Raw genomic sequence first — 16,014 nt, forward strand, 5'->3', positions numbered from 1 at the left:
TACCCTACCACTATTACCACAAGAGTGTACTGAGAGCCATCGGTGAAGTTATTGGACAGGTCCTTAAGATAGATTACAACACAGAAGGTGTCGACAAAGCTAGATTTGCCCACCTAGCAGTTAAGATCGATCTTACCAAGCCCCTAGTCTCCATGATAAACTTGGATGGTAACACACAACTAGTGGAATATGAAGGTCTCCCGACAATATGCTACCATTGTGGCAAATATGGGCACTTAGAAGCGTCATGCCCGATTAAAATGCAGTCAAAGGCTTCCGATCAGGCCACTCCGGAGAGAGAACCTCAGGCTTTGAAAAACCCAGAAAACCTACCTGTGAACGAAAGGGAATCGGAGCGTGAAATGCAAGCGCATGAGAATCGTCCATTCGGTGCATGGATGAAAGCGCCTACTAGGAGGGGATGCTCAGGACGACAGACTAGGCAAACTTTCGACAGCCAAAAGCCTCAAGAAACTAAGGGTAGCAACAGGTTCGATTTACTAGCATCCTCGAAAGATCCTACAGAGCACAAGCAAGGCAAACCTCAATCTGAGCCACCCTGTGAAACGACAACGGCCACCCACTCTGACACAAGAAAGGCAAAAGATCCAAGATATAACATAGCCAAGTCAACGTCCTTCAAACCCAAGAAACCTCCCAGACACTCCAGTTCCAAAGTAACCATACCACCAAAGCCTTCTACTGACTCCATCTTCAGTACCATTGCCTATAAAGCTACAAGACAACCCACAACCTTAGACCCCGAAAAAAATACCGTTGTCGTTATAGAAGAGCCAAGAGAAGCCTTAAAAGCAGTTGTAGGCCAGCCCACAATCCCAGCCGAACCCACCACATCCACAGCCCTGCCTGGAAAAGAAAACCTGTTACCCAAACCACTAGATGGAAGCCCAACAAAAAGTGGATTCAAGCTTCAGCCCAATGTTAAAATAAAAAACCTGAACCCCAAAAAAAGAGACGACACTGGTACCATTTCGAATGAACTCACAAAGGCTCTAGCTGCAGCACTTGGTTCCTCCATTACACTAGATGATGACGCGGTGTTTCTGGAGGCCTATGGCTCGGGCTTAGATGATGATACGACTTCTGAAAGATCTGAAATGGATCATTAACATGGTGATTCATGGATAGCTCAATATTTGTGTGGAACTGCCACGGGGCAGCATCTTTGAAATTCAGAAGAGTATTGAAATCCCTCCTATGGGGGTACCGTCCTGATCTAGTAGTCCTGGTAGAACCTCGCATTTCGGGCATGACAGCTGACAAGATTATAAAAAAAATGGGATACCCCTTCTCTCACCGTATTGAAGCCAGGGGTTTCGCTGGGGGCATCTGGATGATTTGGTCAGACAAAATAAAGGTAAATGTCATAACTAATCACCGTCAATTTATCCATTGTGAAGTAAGAGAATTACTGACTGATCAAGTCTTCTTATTCACGGCAATTTATGGGAGTCCCAATCCAACTGCTCGTGAGAAACTGTGGAAAGATCTCCTAAACCTCCAAATCAGGCCTAGTGGGGCCTGGCTCATTGCTGGTGATTTCAACGCGACAGTAGAAGCAAGGGAGCGTAAAGGAGGTGCAAGAAGATTACAGCAGGGCTGTAAATATTTCAAGAGCTTTATTGATGAGGTAGGCTTACTGGATTTGGGTTATGTCGGCCCAAAATTTACATGGCAGTGTGGGGGACTTTTGGTTCGTTTGGACAGGGTGCTAAGCAACGAGAAATGGCTAGAGAAGAATCCCTCCACTCAAGTCATGCACTTACCAAAAGTTCAAAGCGATCATCGACCTCTTCTCATTAAATCAACAGCCAGCAAGCCACAAGCTCAACGTCCTTTTCGTTTTTTGGCTTCCTGGCTCCTGCACCCAGAGTTCTCAACCCTGGTCAGAAAACACTGGGATACAGGAAGGCGGCTCACTGAATGCATCGAATCATTCTCTCTTGAAGCCCAGCAATGGAATACCCAGGTCTTTGGAGAAATAGGACAAACTAAAGCAACTTAGGGCCCGGCTATGTAGAGTCCAAAAACTACTGGAGGAAATGCCATCGTCAGCCTATTACCTTGATCAAGAGCACGAGCTAATAGCAAAATATGAGGAAATCTGCCTCAGGGAGGAGCTCTTGTGGTTGCAAAAATCAAGAAGCCAGTGGATTAATGATGGTGATCGCAACACCAAGTACTATCACACTAATGCCATTATGCGACGAAGGCAAAATAGAATATCAATGCTCAAAGATGAAGAGGGATTGTGGGAAGCTGACCAGACAAAGTTAAGCTCCTTGGCCTCAGACTACTTCAAAAATCTCTACAAGGTTGACAACTGCCCTTCGTTACCTTACACCACAGCAGGTGCGTTCCCCGTTTTATCTGATTTCCAACAAGCTTTGCTTGACTCCCCTGTTACTAAAGAGGAGACTAGACAAGCTCTTTTTGACATGGCCCCTCTGAAATCCCCTGGTATTGATGGTCTTCATGCTTTATTTTTTCAATCTCAATGGGATGCTCTGGGTGACTCTATTTTCACGGAGATCAAACATGTTTTCGAAGGGGGAGGTTTAGACGAAGCTTTCAACCGAACACTGATAGCTCTAATCCCCAAAGTGGAGACTCCCTAGTCAATGAAGGATTTTAGGCCCATCAGTCTCTGTACAACACTCTATAAGATCCTCACTAAAATTATTTCCAAACGGATGCAGCGGATCATGCCAGAACTAATCCTGCCCAATCAATCCAGCTTCATTAAAGGAAGAAGTATCACAGATAACATCATTGTAGCGCAGGAGGCTATACACTCAATGCATAAGAAAACAGGAAGGACAGGTTGGATGGCAATTAAAGTTGACCTCGAGAAAGCCTTTGACCGGTTGAAGTGGGACTTCATTTGTGATACACTCAATGATGCTAGGTTCCCTAACAACATTGTGAGAATCATTATGGAATGCATTACCTCCTCCACCATGCAAGTTTTATGGAATGGAAGACCTTCTGAACCTTTTAAGCCACAAAGAGGAATCAGACAAGGGGATCCCTTATCTCCATATCTCTTCGTCCTATGCATAGAACGTTTGTCTCAAACTATCCAATATGCGGTGATAGACAAAGCATGGCACCCTATTAAGCTGGGCAGGAAGGGACCCCCTCTATCCCATTTGTTTTTCGCAGATGATCTTATCCTGTTTGGTGATGTAACTCCCCACCAAGTCTCCCAGATCCAGAAAATTCTACTGGACTTCTATAGCTCCTCGGGCCAAAGAGTAAACGATAGTAAGTCAAAGATTTACTTCTCAAAAAACGTGATGAGACATGAGGCACGGGCTATCTGTGAAAAATTAGGATTCCAACAAACTGATAATCTGGGCAAGTATCTTGGAGTTCCTTTGATCCATCAAAGAGTCACGAAAGATACCTACCACTACTTAGTCGAACGAATTCAGAGGAAATTACAAGGATGGAAAACACATTCTCTCTCCCTTGCTGGACGCATCACTCTCGCAAATTCTGTGCTCTCCACCATACCGTTGTATGCAATGCAAACAACTTATGTGCCCACTTCAACTTGCAACAAAATCCATTCAATTATAAGGAATTTCATCTGGGGCTCCACTGAGAGCTAGAAAAGTGTACATTTGATGAGCTGGGATAGTATCAGCCAACCAAAGGATAGAGGGGGCTGTGGAATCAAGGATTTGAGAGGCCAAAATACAGCTTTCCTTCTGAAGGTAGCTCATGGTATTGTGAAACAACCAAATGCTTTTTTGGTTCAGGTCCTAAGAGCAAAGTATGGATGGAAAGAGGGGCAAACACCTTCTACAAAACAACAGAATGCTTCCTACCTTTGGAGACATCTAGGCTCTATTTGGGAGGAGTTGAAACTAAGACTCATCTGGAGCCCAGGAGATGGCCATCAAGTCAAATTTTGGTCGGATCATTGGGTAGGGGAACTTGGTCCTCTCGCTAATTTGTCTTACAAGCCACTAAGTGAAGATGAACTCCAACTACCCATAAGCAGATTTGTTACAGCTGAAGGTTTATGGGACTGGGCTAAGTTTGAGGATCATTTACCACATGATCTTTTGGGCTTAATAGCACAGATTAAGCCGCCAACACTTACGAGCGAACCTGCAAGGCAAAGTTGGAGCCTTACTGCCAAAAGGGACTTTAGTCTTAGCACGGCATATCACTCAATTATGGAGGGGGAATGGAATGATGAAAGTAGAATATGGAATTATGCTTGGAAATGGCCAGGGGCGCAGAGAGTTCGCACTTTCTTATGGTTGACATTGAATGATAAACTCCTAACCAACGCAGTTAGCCTGAAACGCCATATGACTACAAGTGACAGCTGTGAAATTTGTAAGAATGGCGTGGAAGACATCAACCATGTGCTGAGGGAGTGCAAATTCACCAGAGATTGTTGGAACCTTCTCATTCTTAACGATCAGCAACATGAATTCTTCTGGTATCCTTTCAAGGATTGGCTGACTCGTAACTTGGGAACTCACACCTCGAACACACGCTGGTGCATTAATTTTGGCCTGCTCTGCTGGAAGCTCTGGAATGTGCGTAATCGCCATCTCTTTTGCTAGGAAACAGCGCATCCAGCACGTGTGGTGCATGAAGTTTTGGCTATGACTGATTACACTATTTGTGCAAAAGACAATCACAATTTACTTGCTTTGTTTTAAGTCGGGTTGACCTGTAATCGTGTTTTGACTTTTTGTATTTACTTGTTTCCTTTGAATAAATTTTCCCATTCAAAAAAAAAAGTTAGTTAAAGTAGAAGTCAGTTTTGTCTGACGCCAATCCAAAGATACCTGAAGTGCAAGTGCTACTTCGAGCGCCTGTAACGCTACAAGAAACTGTTCCTCCTTTTTCAATTTCTTTTCCTTTTTCTAACGACAGAGGAACGGAAGGAAAATCTTCTAGTAAACATTCGAACTCCAAATTTCAGACATCTCAATCTTTTTCCCCTCGTTTCGTGCTGCCGAGGAGGAAAGGGGAAAATGGGAGTCGGAACTAGTAACTTTGTCATCAGATGGATCAACTTTTTCACCATGGTATGATTCTGATTCCTTTCTTCATTGCGTCTTCGTGCGTGTATCTTTGTTGATTCTTATACTTTAATGGCGATTCTGAGCTGCATTTTGGAAGCATGCCCATTTTTATGCGTGACCCCTTTCTTAATTGTTTTTTTAATCGTCTCTAAATGGGTTTCGCTTCGTCTGCTGGATAGTTCGTTTGGACTTGCTCCATTTTCTCTAGTTTTAATTTTTTTTCCCTTTCTCCACCTCTCGACGCAGCTTATTCGGTCAAATGATTTTCAGGGGTCTTATATATAATTGTTCGCGCTTATTTGCATTCATATACAGCTGAACATGTTCAAAGCTATGGTTTTTAGATGTTTTGTTTACTTCTGTTCTAGCTAGTTTAGTTGGTTGATGGTAAGTTAGAAAAGAATTGTTGATGAAAAATGATGATATCAGACCCTACATCATGAGTTTTACAGCAAATAGAATTGATCTATCAGTGAATTAGGACATAAGTAGTACTTGTTCTTTATTTATTTATTGGTTGATGCTTAATATTCTCTTTGTGCAGCTTTTGGCTGTCGCAGTAATAATATTTGGAATATGGATGAGCAATCATCATGATGGCTGTAGGAAGTCTCTCACTCTGCTAGTGATAGGCCTTGGAGCATTCATCTTCATAATGTCAGCCTCGCATTTCTTATCAACTTTGCTGTCTTCTTTGGTTGGAATATTTCTTCTTGTGGATTGTCCTCTAATCCAAGCTTTTAACTTTTATAGATCTGTAATTGGTTTCTTTGGTGCCTTAAAAAACAGCTCGATGCTGTTATGGGTTGTATCCTTATCAGATGAATATGTATGATGGTTTCATACATTTCTAAATTGAATCTTGAACCATGCTTCTGTAAGAGAGTGGCATATGAGAGTGTAATTGTGTACGGGCTCTCTGGTAACTTTCCCTCTTTACACCCATATTCTATTTTTCCTTGATTTCTCTTTGAATGTATTATACACAGACATTTGACCTGTAGGGTATAAATCCACTGCCACTTACCAAAACCTTAAAGAATTTGATTTTATATTCTCGATTCTGGTATCATCCTTGACATTTCACTTGCAGTATCTGATCACACTGTGCTTCATCTTAATAGCTATTCTGGTCTTCACTGTATTGGCGTAAGTATGCAAATTCTTTGACGACATTCTTGTTGGTGTCTGTGTTGCCCTTTGGGCCTTAAAAGTTGCCCCTGCCATGAATTCACAAGTGACTTGTGCATTTACCTTAGTATGACAGCTGGATGCCTGGATTTCCATATGATTTTTCTGCAATTAACATGCCTCAACAGATTTACTTTTTTTCTTTTTAATTCCTTTGCTGCTTTAAATGTTTTATTGATTTATTTAGGCATTGAGGTCTTGATATAGGCGCTTTATTTATTAGCTTTGCAGAGCATGTGATCTCTTCATAGTTATTTTCTCATTACCACTTCGGTGGCAATTTTTTGATGTATGAAACATCAATTGATGTTACTGATTTCAAAGAGTTGTAAACAACTGATAACACGGAGAGTTAACACAGTTAATTATATGCAATTAATCTGAAAATTGAATTTTCAAGGAGCAGGGTAAAAGCTACTGTGATTTAAGTTTATTCCTCACATTAAAAGTCAACCATAATATTCTCAATTAAGGAATTATATGCTAGAGTTTAAAAGCAAAACATGTCTGATGAAGTGTTGTCAAAACTAGGGCAAAATACAATAAAATTTGGATGTGTGTTTCATTATTTATGTTTGCTATTACCTACTCATTTGGATTTTGGATACTTGTTTGTGTCTTGTAATCTCATCATTGTGTCAGGTTTATTGTGACTAATAATGGATCAGGCCATAATGTGGCTGGCTTGAGGTAAGGCAAGCACTTGATATATGTATACTTCATTATTGTCCTTCAATTTTGTAGTTCACTGCATATTGGTGGCATTTTCAATTTATCCCCGTTACTGCTTCACTATAAAAAAGAAGGAATGTCTTGTCTTGTTAGGTACAAAGAGTATCAACTGGAAGATTACAGCTCATGGTTCCTAAAACAAGTAAGTTTGTAGAAACCTAGGGAACTAATGCTAACGCAATAAAAATTCAACAACCTTTTGATTAATCTGTTCTTTTTGTTTTAGTTGAACAATTCTCATAACTGGGCTCGCCTGAGGAGTTGTCTTGTCAAATCTGAAGACTGCAATAAACTATCAAAAAAATACAAGGTCCCATGATTTTGTCATGTTACTAAAATTAACTGTTATGATCTGCATGAACAATTCTCATTTGTTCTCTTCCCAACCTTTGCATTTTACAGACTCTTAAACAGTATGAATTAGCTAAATTGACTCCAATCGAGGCTGGCTGTTGCAGACCACCTTCAGAGTAGGTTCCGTTTGCCTTCCTTTCTCAAAGATTTCTTTGTTGACGACTATCTCTTCAGATTAGTTTCAGTTATGTTTTGACTAAAGTTCACCTTCTGGCCAATAAAAACTAACGCAGATTACTGACATTTTTCCATGTTAACTCAGATGTGGATATCCTGCTGTGAATGCATCATACTATGACTTGACCTTTCATCCAGTTAGCCCTAACCATGACTGCAAACGGTACAAAAACTCTCGGGCCGTCAAATGCTATGATTGTGATTCTTGCAAGTAAGCATGCCTGGTAGCCTATCCCATGGCCGATGTTCCAACTCTTTATATGTACAAGTTAACCAACTGCTCTTGTGTTTTCCTTCTTTTTCCAGGGCTGGCGTTGCACAATACATGAAAACTGAGTGGAGAATTGTCGCAATATTCAATGTTGTTTTATTTGTGGTGTTGGTAAGACATTCCTGCACCTTTTGTGAGATTCATCAAATTATTTCCAAGGATGGTTCCTCGTTACTCTACATTGTACCAGCTCATGAGCTTGATCTGCAATCTCTGCATTAATCAAGTAAATGCATAAATTATATATAGAAGAGATAGATAGAATATGAAGCGAGCGATGGGGAAAAAGCAGATCCCATACACATTTTTGATAAAGAAAAATATATGATGAGTAAGATTTTCTAACGATTCAACCCTAAATTATTAGGTCTTTTGAAGAGTTTCTTTCATATATTTTCACCAAAAAACTTCAATCAACCCAGCATTGTCCAATTTAGTAATCAAGTGTGCATTTCCTTGCATGCCTTAAACTTGATTTACTATGTGATGTGCAATGGCAGTCTATTATATACTTTGTGGGATGCTGTGCAAGACGAAATGCTGCTAGGAGCCATTCTAAGGCTTGAAGAGAGAATCTGTATGCTTCTTCTACAAATTGCCAAAGGGAGATCAATGTCTGCGGCATTTGGTTTATACTCGTGTAATGACTTCATAAATCTTTTAAATCCATTTGCTAAAAGAATTGTGTGATTTTCTGTACCCATGAGACCTGCCTTGAATTGTTATATCATCAAAACATTGATATTCTTTGATGTGTATAGAAAATTCAAATCGAACAAACTTACTGTGCATGGCAAAGTTTAACCATCCAAAGTTTAGTTTATACTTTATTCCCTTTGGAAGAAGTACTTGTGTGGTGACTTTATAAATTTTTTTATTCCATTTGGTAAAAGAATTGTGTGATTTTCTGTACCCATGACACCTGCTTTGAATTGTCATATTATCAAAACATTGATATTGTTTGATGCGTATAGAAAATTCAAATTGAGCAAAACTATTGTGCATGGCAAAGTTTAACCATCCAAAGTTTGTTTTATACTTACCGTTTGGAAGAAGAGAATCAAGATTATCTCAGGTGTGATTTCTGGTCACTTATGCTACAAAATTAATTGGAATACATGTAACTATGGACCTTTCAAAATTGAAGTGTGTTTTAAAAAAATTGGCATTACATGTAAAAGAGAGCTGATTAAATATCTACCTGGAACTGAAGGTAACATTATAAGGTTAAATACGTGAATAAGATTTACGGATAACCCGTGTCTCTAGAGAACAAGAACAGTGCAGAGGATAAATAAACAAATGAGGAAAACCCCATAATATAGACACACACACACTCTTTAGTGGTTTTAAATGTAACAGCAAATATAGAAGTGAACTTGAAAGAAAGGCTCGATCAAAAGTGTAAAAATCCGCTAAAACTATGTTGAACTAACCTAGAAAGGCAATGAGCAATCAATGCTCGTTTTACTGCAAATGTCACTGAATTACATTTATTTAGTGTGATAATTTTTTTCTTTTTCGAAGAGGGGTAATATTGAGTGGCTAATGGCTACTTGGTTTCGTTAGCGATATAACAGAAAACAGAATATGTCAACACGTCGTCAAACTTGAACGATATTCCAAAGCGATAGTTGAAAGCAATATCAGCATTCGATATAGATCTCATTGTTGATGTGTTTAAAATTTGTTTGTATCATAGGTGTATAATATCACAACAGCCCCTTTTGGACTAGTAACACTTAGCAGCATTAGGGAATATTTTCGCCCTTCTAGATGACCATATCTGCCAACTTCATTTTGTTCTCCCGTTCACAGTTGAAAATGTCTTCCAGCTACGGCCCTCATTCTTACATAGATTCTTCTATATTTGAGTAATGAATGGCCAGAATTGCACTTTGCCAATCAGCAAGTCATGATCAAATACTCGCAGTAAAATGATTATCCGTATGGGACTTCATTGAATTCTTGCTGCAGATTCATCAATTTCAGGATAAATTCTGGAAAAGCTCTGGAAGATGAGAATTGGTCAATTTGGTCCTCTTGGTAATTTCATTCTTCTTCTTCTTAGTCTTGGATTTAGTAGATATGCCCTGGATTTGTGCAGCACTCCTCCTTTTTGCTGTATTGGTGGCAGGTTTCATCCCGTTCTTCTGTAGATCCTTCTCTACGTCAAGCATATCGTGAGGCAATTCGACTCCCCGGAAAAGCTGTTTTAGGTCATCATCCACTTTAATTAGAACTCGGGGATCATTAGGGTAGGCAATGTCTTCCTGTGAGTCGAAGTTGGACAACAGCCAAATCTGCCCTGCAGCTTTCAGAGCCTGGAAAAGAACAAGCATAAAATGTGTTAGTCCGTGCAAAACAAATTATTGGAATAAATTTAATGAAACATCATTTACCAAATGTCGAGTCATTCATTCGATTGTGGATATTTTTATGCCAATATTATCAAAATAGTTCAATTGAGTTTTGCTTATTCTAATAAAAGGTACAGAAAATGCACTCAACTTCTATTAGTACCTCTTATCTAGTTATCTAATAGAAGAAACTTGCTTCTCTTAAACATCAGCTAAATTCTTTCTCGCATTAAATTCAATCACATATAAGCATCATGTAAAAAGACTAGGGAGACTAGCAGGAGAGGGAAGCTTCATGAGTTTTTTCTATTTTCGAATGTAAGCTAAAACTTCATTCAACCGAAAGAATTACAAGAGTATAACCAACCAGTTTATATCATGAATAAGCCTAGCTAAGGTGTTAGGGCTTTAATTAACCTCACTATACACAACAACAGACACCTGCCACCACCTGTTAATAAGGGATTGAGTAATCCTAATGATATCCTGGTAAGGGTGGGTTCTATTTTGGCCTCTAGTGATTATATTTATAACGCTTCTGAACAATCACTACAGACCTCCATTTGCTTGAAACCCATGTCCTAATAAGTTCAACCCCCGAAATCATTCCTCCACACAAGCTATAGTGCCACAGATAGAAAAGATCCATCCACATCTAACCTCACAAAACCCTCCCAATCCCACCTATACAACTCTTTGTTGGTCATTCTTCCAAAGGATTTTCCATAACCAGCAGATGTGTACCTAAGTGGATGGAGAATCTTAACCCAAAAACTAACTGTTAAGATGGGAGAATCAACCCACTTAAATATGCCATTGAGTATCCCATTATATTCAATGTAGGACTTAGCATCCCACACTACCAAGTCTCCATCACTGGCCTTAAGCAAATCAACAGGTTGCAACGACTAATATGAATAGCAAGAGAGGCTAAAAAAAAACATTCAGGCTAGTACCATAAACAGCAAGGATTTGTATAGATCCTTCAATGAAACATAAGAAACGTCTTAATTTTCTCGGTAATTTTCATAATGTTTCAAGAACAACCAAGACTTTAGGAAAGTTGTAAACTGATCCCACAATGCCCACTACTGTGCAATGTTAATGCACTGACATAACATTTAAGCTTCTTCGAAAAGAACACTGAATTTGGACTCAATTGTCTCAAAAGCTCATAGTCCACAGAGAAGCAATTAACTTTATGGTAGCACGTTGTTTGCTTCTTAATCTCAAAGCAACATTAGAGTTAAAAATACATCTATAGCCAATATCCCTCCAATACTGATAGATTAATGTTCATCAAACAAAAAAGAAACTAGAAAAATCCTTTACCTGCAAATCGCCCATCACAGTTGGGTAAGAATCCTTCAGGTCAATAACAGGAATGCCCTCCGGAAACTTACGTATCAGGTAGAGGAGCTGACTTTTTTCCTTAAGGTCATGCTTTGACTATACTCCGTATATGTGACACAACAGAATGGGTTGTCATCGTCTAAAGGAACATCTGAGCATATGAAGGTCCAAATTTGTAGATGTTACCTTGTAAGAGAATCGTTCCCCATCATAGTGAACTTTGGGGTTTTTCTTCAAATTGTCAAAAACATCTTTGTTAGCCCTCATGTCCACGTAGCAGGCCTCATTTATTTGCTCAGGTGTAAAAGCCTGTCTGGTCTGCAAACAAGCAAGAGCGCATCAATTACCATTATAAATTCATCACAGACACCTATAACTTTATATATGGCAGACACAGGCAAACCTAATCATACATAACAAGAAATTATCATAGTAACTCTTCAAATCAGTGTTCTATTAAAAAGCAGTTTGAAAATTGCTAGCATTTGATAACACAAAGAATGTTAATGCTAAGTAAATTTATCATAGCAAACATCAGTTTGGCATGCCTCCCTTTTCTGCATCCCCATGACAAGTTAACCAATAGAAGATTTCTTTGTGATCAACAATTAATTAAGGCATGCTCCACTATAACTAACCCATCAGCATGATTAAATATTATTTGAAGTAACTTTTCCAGTAACAAGTATTATCATAGAGTTCATTGTCAACTCTCGGCCTCTACCAACTCAATAAGTATACGATTTTGCAGTAACATGGAGAACATATAGGATTCGACTTTTACATTTTCAAAAACTTCCATACCGGCCATTACTTTAATAAAAAGTGACAGCAGTTGTTGCAAACTTAACATGGTAAAAGATCAATCTTTGGGCATTCAAGTAGGAAGAAAATACAAAAAGGGTAGTTTAAATAAATACCTCGAACAACAGACCAATGACACGCTTCATCTGAGCTCCTATAGGGGCTTTCCGAATACTGTTAATATGTTGAAGCCTCTCAGTATCATTTGAAAATTTATTAGCAGGAGCTTGAGTTCTTCCATTGGAAGAAGCAGATGCAGCTGTAGGTGCTGCGGACTTTCTAGTAGATGCAATGCTTAGGAGGGTTGATTGACACGCTTGCTGCTGCTTTTTAAATCGGTCTAACTTTTCCTGTAGCGCCATCTGAGATTAAAATTGCTGAATCAGAATGATCAGAATATACAACAATTAGGACTAACGTTTTAAGATCAAAAGCAAAGCGAATCAACAGGTAAAACTGCGGACAAAAATTTTGAATTGCTGTTCGGAATTTTTTTTCAAAGAAAACTAGATTCTTGATCAAAATTGAGACCAAATCAAATCGAGGCAACAAGGGACGGAAATACGACACAAAAATGCATCATTCTAATGCAATTTGGGACAGAAGTTCGCCATATATTCCTAATTATCATCAGCAAATTCAATAACTCCGAATGTGGAATTCGAATAACTTAATTCAAATGATCGTACAAAGGGGCAAACACAAATGAAAAGATCAAATTTTCCCACCCAAAAAAAAAAAAAAGGTGGATATCGCAGATCATTCTATAATCATAGAGCGGCATAAAAGGGTTTTGAAATAAATGGACCGAAAAATGTTGACGCAGAGAAAGATGGACGTGAGAAGATCCGACCTTCAGTATCAGATTAGCTTTGATGATTGATGAATTGACGCGTTTGAATGTCAATACGGTAGAGAAGTCAAAGCCTTAAAAGGGGAAGAGGTTTTTTCAAGAGTTATATGGGGATGAATTTGGCGAATAACGCGATTTGGCGACGAACATGGCCCGTTTGGTTCATTGGATCACAGGTAGTAGAGTCTAACGTAATAGTAAGAAACGTAATTTGAAAAACAAGAACCCGGCTTCTCTCCTGTTCTGGGTTTCGTTTCATATTGGGAAATTTTATTAATTTTAATAATCATAAAAATTAAAAGACCAAAATATCTTCATCGTAAATTTTCCTCCTCCTTCCCTTCCCATCAAAATGTGACATTCTTCGTCTCCTTCTTCACAGCGTCTTCTTTCATGCTGTAATTCCTATTATGAAGCCTTAATTGGGAAACTAAAACGTAACCCTTTTTTTTTTTTTGTTATTATGAGAGCCGAATTAATACTTTACTCTAAATTAATCTAACCAAATTCGCCTCAAAAACAGACTCCAACCTGATGTTGACATATTTATGTGTGTGTATGAATTTAAATTGTACTACTGTAAAATAAAATAAAAAATCTAACAAAACTTGCTAGCGAAGCTTTGTATCCTTTTGGAAAAATTACAATTAGGTCCCATCTAAGGGAATTAAATACAAAAAGTCCCTTAAAATTATGAAATTATTCTGAAGTCTCAAGAAATTTTTTTACGAAAAATTTTATTTGTTTAATTATCAAATTGTCCTTATTATTTCTTTTAAGTTTGCATTAACAATTGAAAGAGTAGTCGTTGACAATTCAAGATGCAGGGATTGACAACTATCGCGGCAGGTATTGACAACATATTTTCTCAGCACATCACAAAATGCAATGTATGAGTCGTCAATACCTGCCGCGATATGTCAATCCTTACATCTTAAGTTGTCAACTACTGCTCTTTCAGTTGTCAATGCAAACTTTAAAAAAAAAAAAAAAGAAGAGTAATTTGGTAATTAAACAAATAAATTTATTACAATAAGATCCTTTGGAACTTCAGAATAATTTCATGATTTTGAGGGCCTATTTTGTATTTAATTTTCTTAAATAGGACCTAATTGCAATTTTCCTAATATTTTTTTGGTCGGCGTACCCGGTCCACTTTTTTATTTTTATTTTTTACCGAATTCTACTTTCAACTTCTAAGAATCTAAACCACACTTTATCTTGAAAAAAATAACGAGACAGTCTGATATGCATAGATTTGATCGTCATGAGCTTTCATTCTCGTGCTTTATATAAGGGGTAACAAATCATGGCGTATATCATTTGCTTTTTATTCAAATATTTTCCATTCTATTTGCCTCTTTAAAGAAAATGGTTCTAGCTTACTTACATATAGAGCCGATAATATGGGTTAAATCCCGTAAAAAATGACAGGTTCTAGGGTTGGTGGGCCAACCCGTCAACCCATCATGACTGGTTAGGGATGGCTAAAAAGCCAACCTGCCATTACATAAGGCTTTTTTAATCCACACTATCTAACCCTAACCCTAACCCCTGCGAGTTGGCTCTTATTACCACATCTACTTACATATGTGTTATTGTACTTTAACCTAGGGGTGTTCTTGGGATGGGTAGAATAGGGACGACTGCATCTTAGTCCCATCATGATATTTGGGATGAGATGGGTTTTTTATCCTATGTTTTGTCCCGTCCCAGTGGTATTTAGGGGGTGTTTGAATTCCTATAGAAGTGCTTTTCAAAAGAACTTTTTTGCAAATCAAGATAAATTTTTTCACATATTTACTTCATATACCATAAAATCATGGTTTGATTTCTATCCAAACACTCCCTCATATAGATCAGGACGGGACACAACCAGGATGCGATGGGGATGTCCTTTTTTTTTTATTTTTTTAATTTGAAAACTAATTATATATGAAGTATAAGAACTCATAGTAACACTATGTAAAGAAAATAGATACAAATTGGGAAAAATTCACAGTAATTAAAATTGGGAAAGAAAGAATTTTTTTTGGGGGTGATATTGAGAAATAAAAATAAACAAACTTAAAATGTTCATTAAAAAGAATGTCATGTAACCCGTATAGAACAGCTTATAAACAAATAATCAAAATAATAATTGATAAATATTATTATATACCATGACACTACTATAGTGATAAATAAAATAAATTTGTAAAAACTAAAAAGAGATAATATATCGAGGATGGGACACCCTTGTCTCGTGTCATGTTCCTTGTCGAAATAATTTTGTCTTGTTCCGCTTTCGTTTTGTCTTGTCCCGTCCCAAAATGTCTTGGACAAGGACGGGATGCTAGGACAGGACACGGTCAAACATTCCTGCTTTTAATCCAAAACAATAAGTTAATTTTTTGTTACTTCCACAAAAAATAATAATATTGTACAATTTTCTTGTAAGGTAAAATTTTTTAAATTATATTATTTATGGTTAAACCTAACCTAATAATATGTGGGTTAAACAAAATTTTTGTCCGGAAAATTTTTGTGAAGAAGCTATGGGTATCAAGAAGTTTTTCCTAGAATAATGTCACCCCGGAAGTGGCCAAAATAGTAACAATGTTGACCTGTCCTAACAAATCTTAATGGTCAAATGTTAGTTGACCCAGTTATGTTGAGGTGGGTATACCATATAGGATATTGCTTCACATAGTGTGCCACATCATAAAAAAAATAAAAACAAAAATGAGAAACACCAAACCTGCCCTTAACTCTTACGAAAGCATTGTGAGGAGGGAAGATGAACAATCAAGAAAAAGAAAAGCTCTTCTTTCACCAGAGTGTAGCTTTCAAGGCGATTTG

The 16,014-nt window shown here is 38.0% G+C and overlaps 3 protein-coding genes across 5 annotated transcripts; 2 read left to right on the top strand and 1 right to left on the bottom strand.

Moving 5' to 3' along the window:
- Positions 1 to 1,141: 1,141 nt before the first annotated feature.
- LOC114759691 (uncharacterized) lies at positions 1,142 to 2,026 on the top strand. Its single transcript, XM_028948908.1, has one exon. It carries the CDS (start codon positions 1,142 to 1,144, stop codon positions 2,024 to 2,026), a length of 885 nt encoding a protein of 294 aa, XP_028804741.1.
- Positions 2,027 to 4,938: 2,912 nt separating this feature from the next.
- LOC114759687 (tetraspanin-10-like) lies at positions 4,939 to 8,645 on the top strand. 3 transcript variants are annotated; one of them, XM_028948905.1, is made up of 11 exons: positions 4,939 to 5,081; positions 5,623 to 5,735; positions 5,832 to 5,886; positions 6,172 to 6,227; positions 6,912 to 6,959; positions 7,095 to 7,143; positions 7,228 to 7,311; positions 7,404 to 7,471; positions 7,618 to 7,743; positions 7,839 to 7,914; positions 8,304 to 8,645. In XM_028948905.1, exons 1-11 carry the CDS (start codon positions 5,028 to 5,030, stop codon positions 8,367 to 8,369), a joined length of 795 nt encoding a protein of 264 aa, XP_028804738.1. In that variant the 5' UTR covers positions 4,939 to 5,027; the 3' UTR covers positions 8,370 to 8,645. The 3 variants fall into 3 exon arrangements, with proteins under 3 accessions (XP_028804738.1, XP_028804736.1, XP_028804737.1); XM_028948903.1 differs by having other exon boundaries at positions 5,623 to 5,886; XM_028948904.1 differs by lacking the exon at positions 6,912 to 6,959 and having other exon boundaries at positions 5,623 to 5,886.
- Positions 8,646 to 9,404: 759 nt separating this feature from the next.
- On the bottom strand, positions 9,405 to 12,682 carry LOC114759686 (uncharacterized). Its single transcript, XM_028948902.1, has 4 exons — positions 12,437 to 12,682; positions 11,703 to 11,834; positions 11,496 to 11,612; positions 9,405 to 10,127 (listed from the first exon to the last, which is right to left on the bottom strand). The coding sequence occupies exons 1-4, from the start codon at positions 12,680 to 12,682 to the stop codon at positions 9,792 to 9,794; spliced, it is 831 nt and encodes a 276-aa protein (XP_028804735.1). The 3' UTR covers positions 9,405 to 9,791.
- Positions 12,683 to 16,014: the final 3,332 nt, after the last annotated feature.

The sequence above is a fragment of the Neltuma alba genome, unplaced genomic scaffold (assembly GCF_004799145.2).
Source record: "Neltuma alba isolate B1F8T4 unplaced genomic scaffold, ASM479914v2 tig00010879_pilon, whole genome shotgun sequence".
Lineage (NCBI taxonomy): Eukaryota > Viridiplantae > Streptophyta > Magnoliopsida > Fabales > Fabaceae > Neltuma > Neltuma alba.

Excerpts from the sequence above, each read along its gene's own strand:
- LOC114759691 (XM_028948908.1), top strand. The coding sequence starts at position 1,142 with ATGGATAGCTCAATATTTGTGTGGAACTGCCACGGGGCAGCATCTTTG.
- LOC114759687 (XM_028948903.1), top strand. The coding sequence starts at position 5,028 with ATGGGAGTCGGAACTAGTAACTTTGTCATCAGATGGATCAACTTTTTC. Across the intron at positions 5,887-6,171 it reads GCTCGATGCTGTTATGGGTT|TATCTGATCACACTGTGCTT; the intron begins GTATCCTTATCA and ends TTTCACTTGCAG. Across the intron at positions 6,228-6,911 it reads CTGGTCTTCACTGTATTGGC|GTTTATTGTGACTAATAATG; the intron begins GTAAGTATGCAA and ends TCATTGTGTCAG.
- LOC114759686 (XM_028948902.1), bottom strand. The coding sequence starts at position 12,682 with ATGGCGCTACAGGAAAAGTTAGACCGATTTAAAAAGCAGCAGCAAGCG. Across the intron at positions 11,835-12,436 it reads TCATTGGTCTGTTGTTCGAG|ACCAGACAGGCTTTTACACC; the intron begins GTATTTATTTAA and ends GCTTGTTTGCAG. Across the intron at positions 11,613-11,702 it reads GGGAACGATTCTCTTACAAG|TCAAAGCATGACCTTAAGGA; the intron begins GTAACATCTACA and ends TACGGAGTATAG.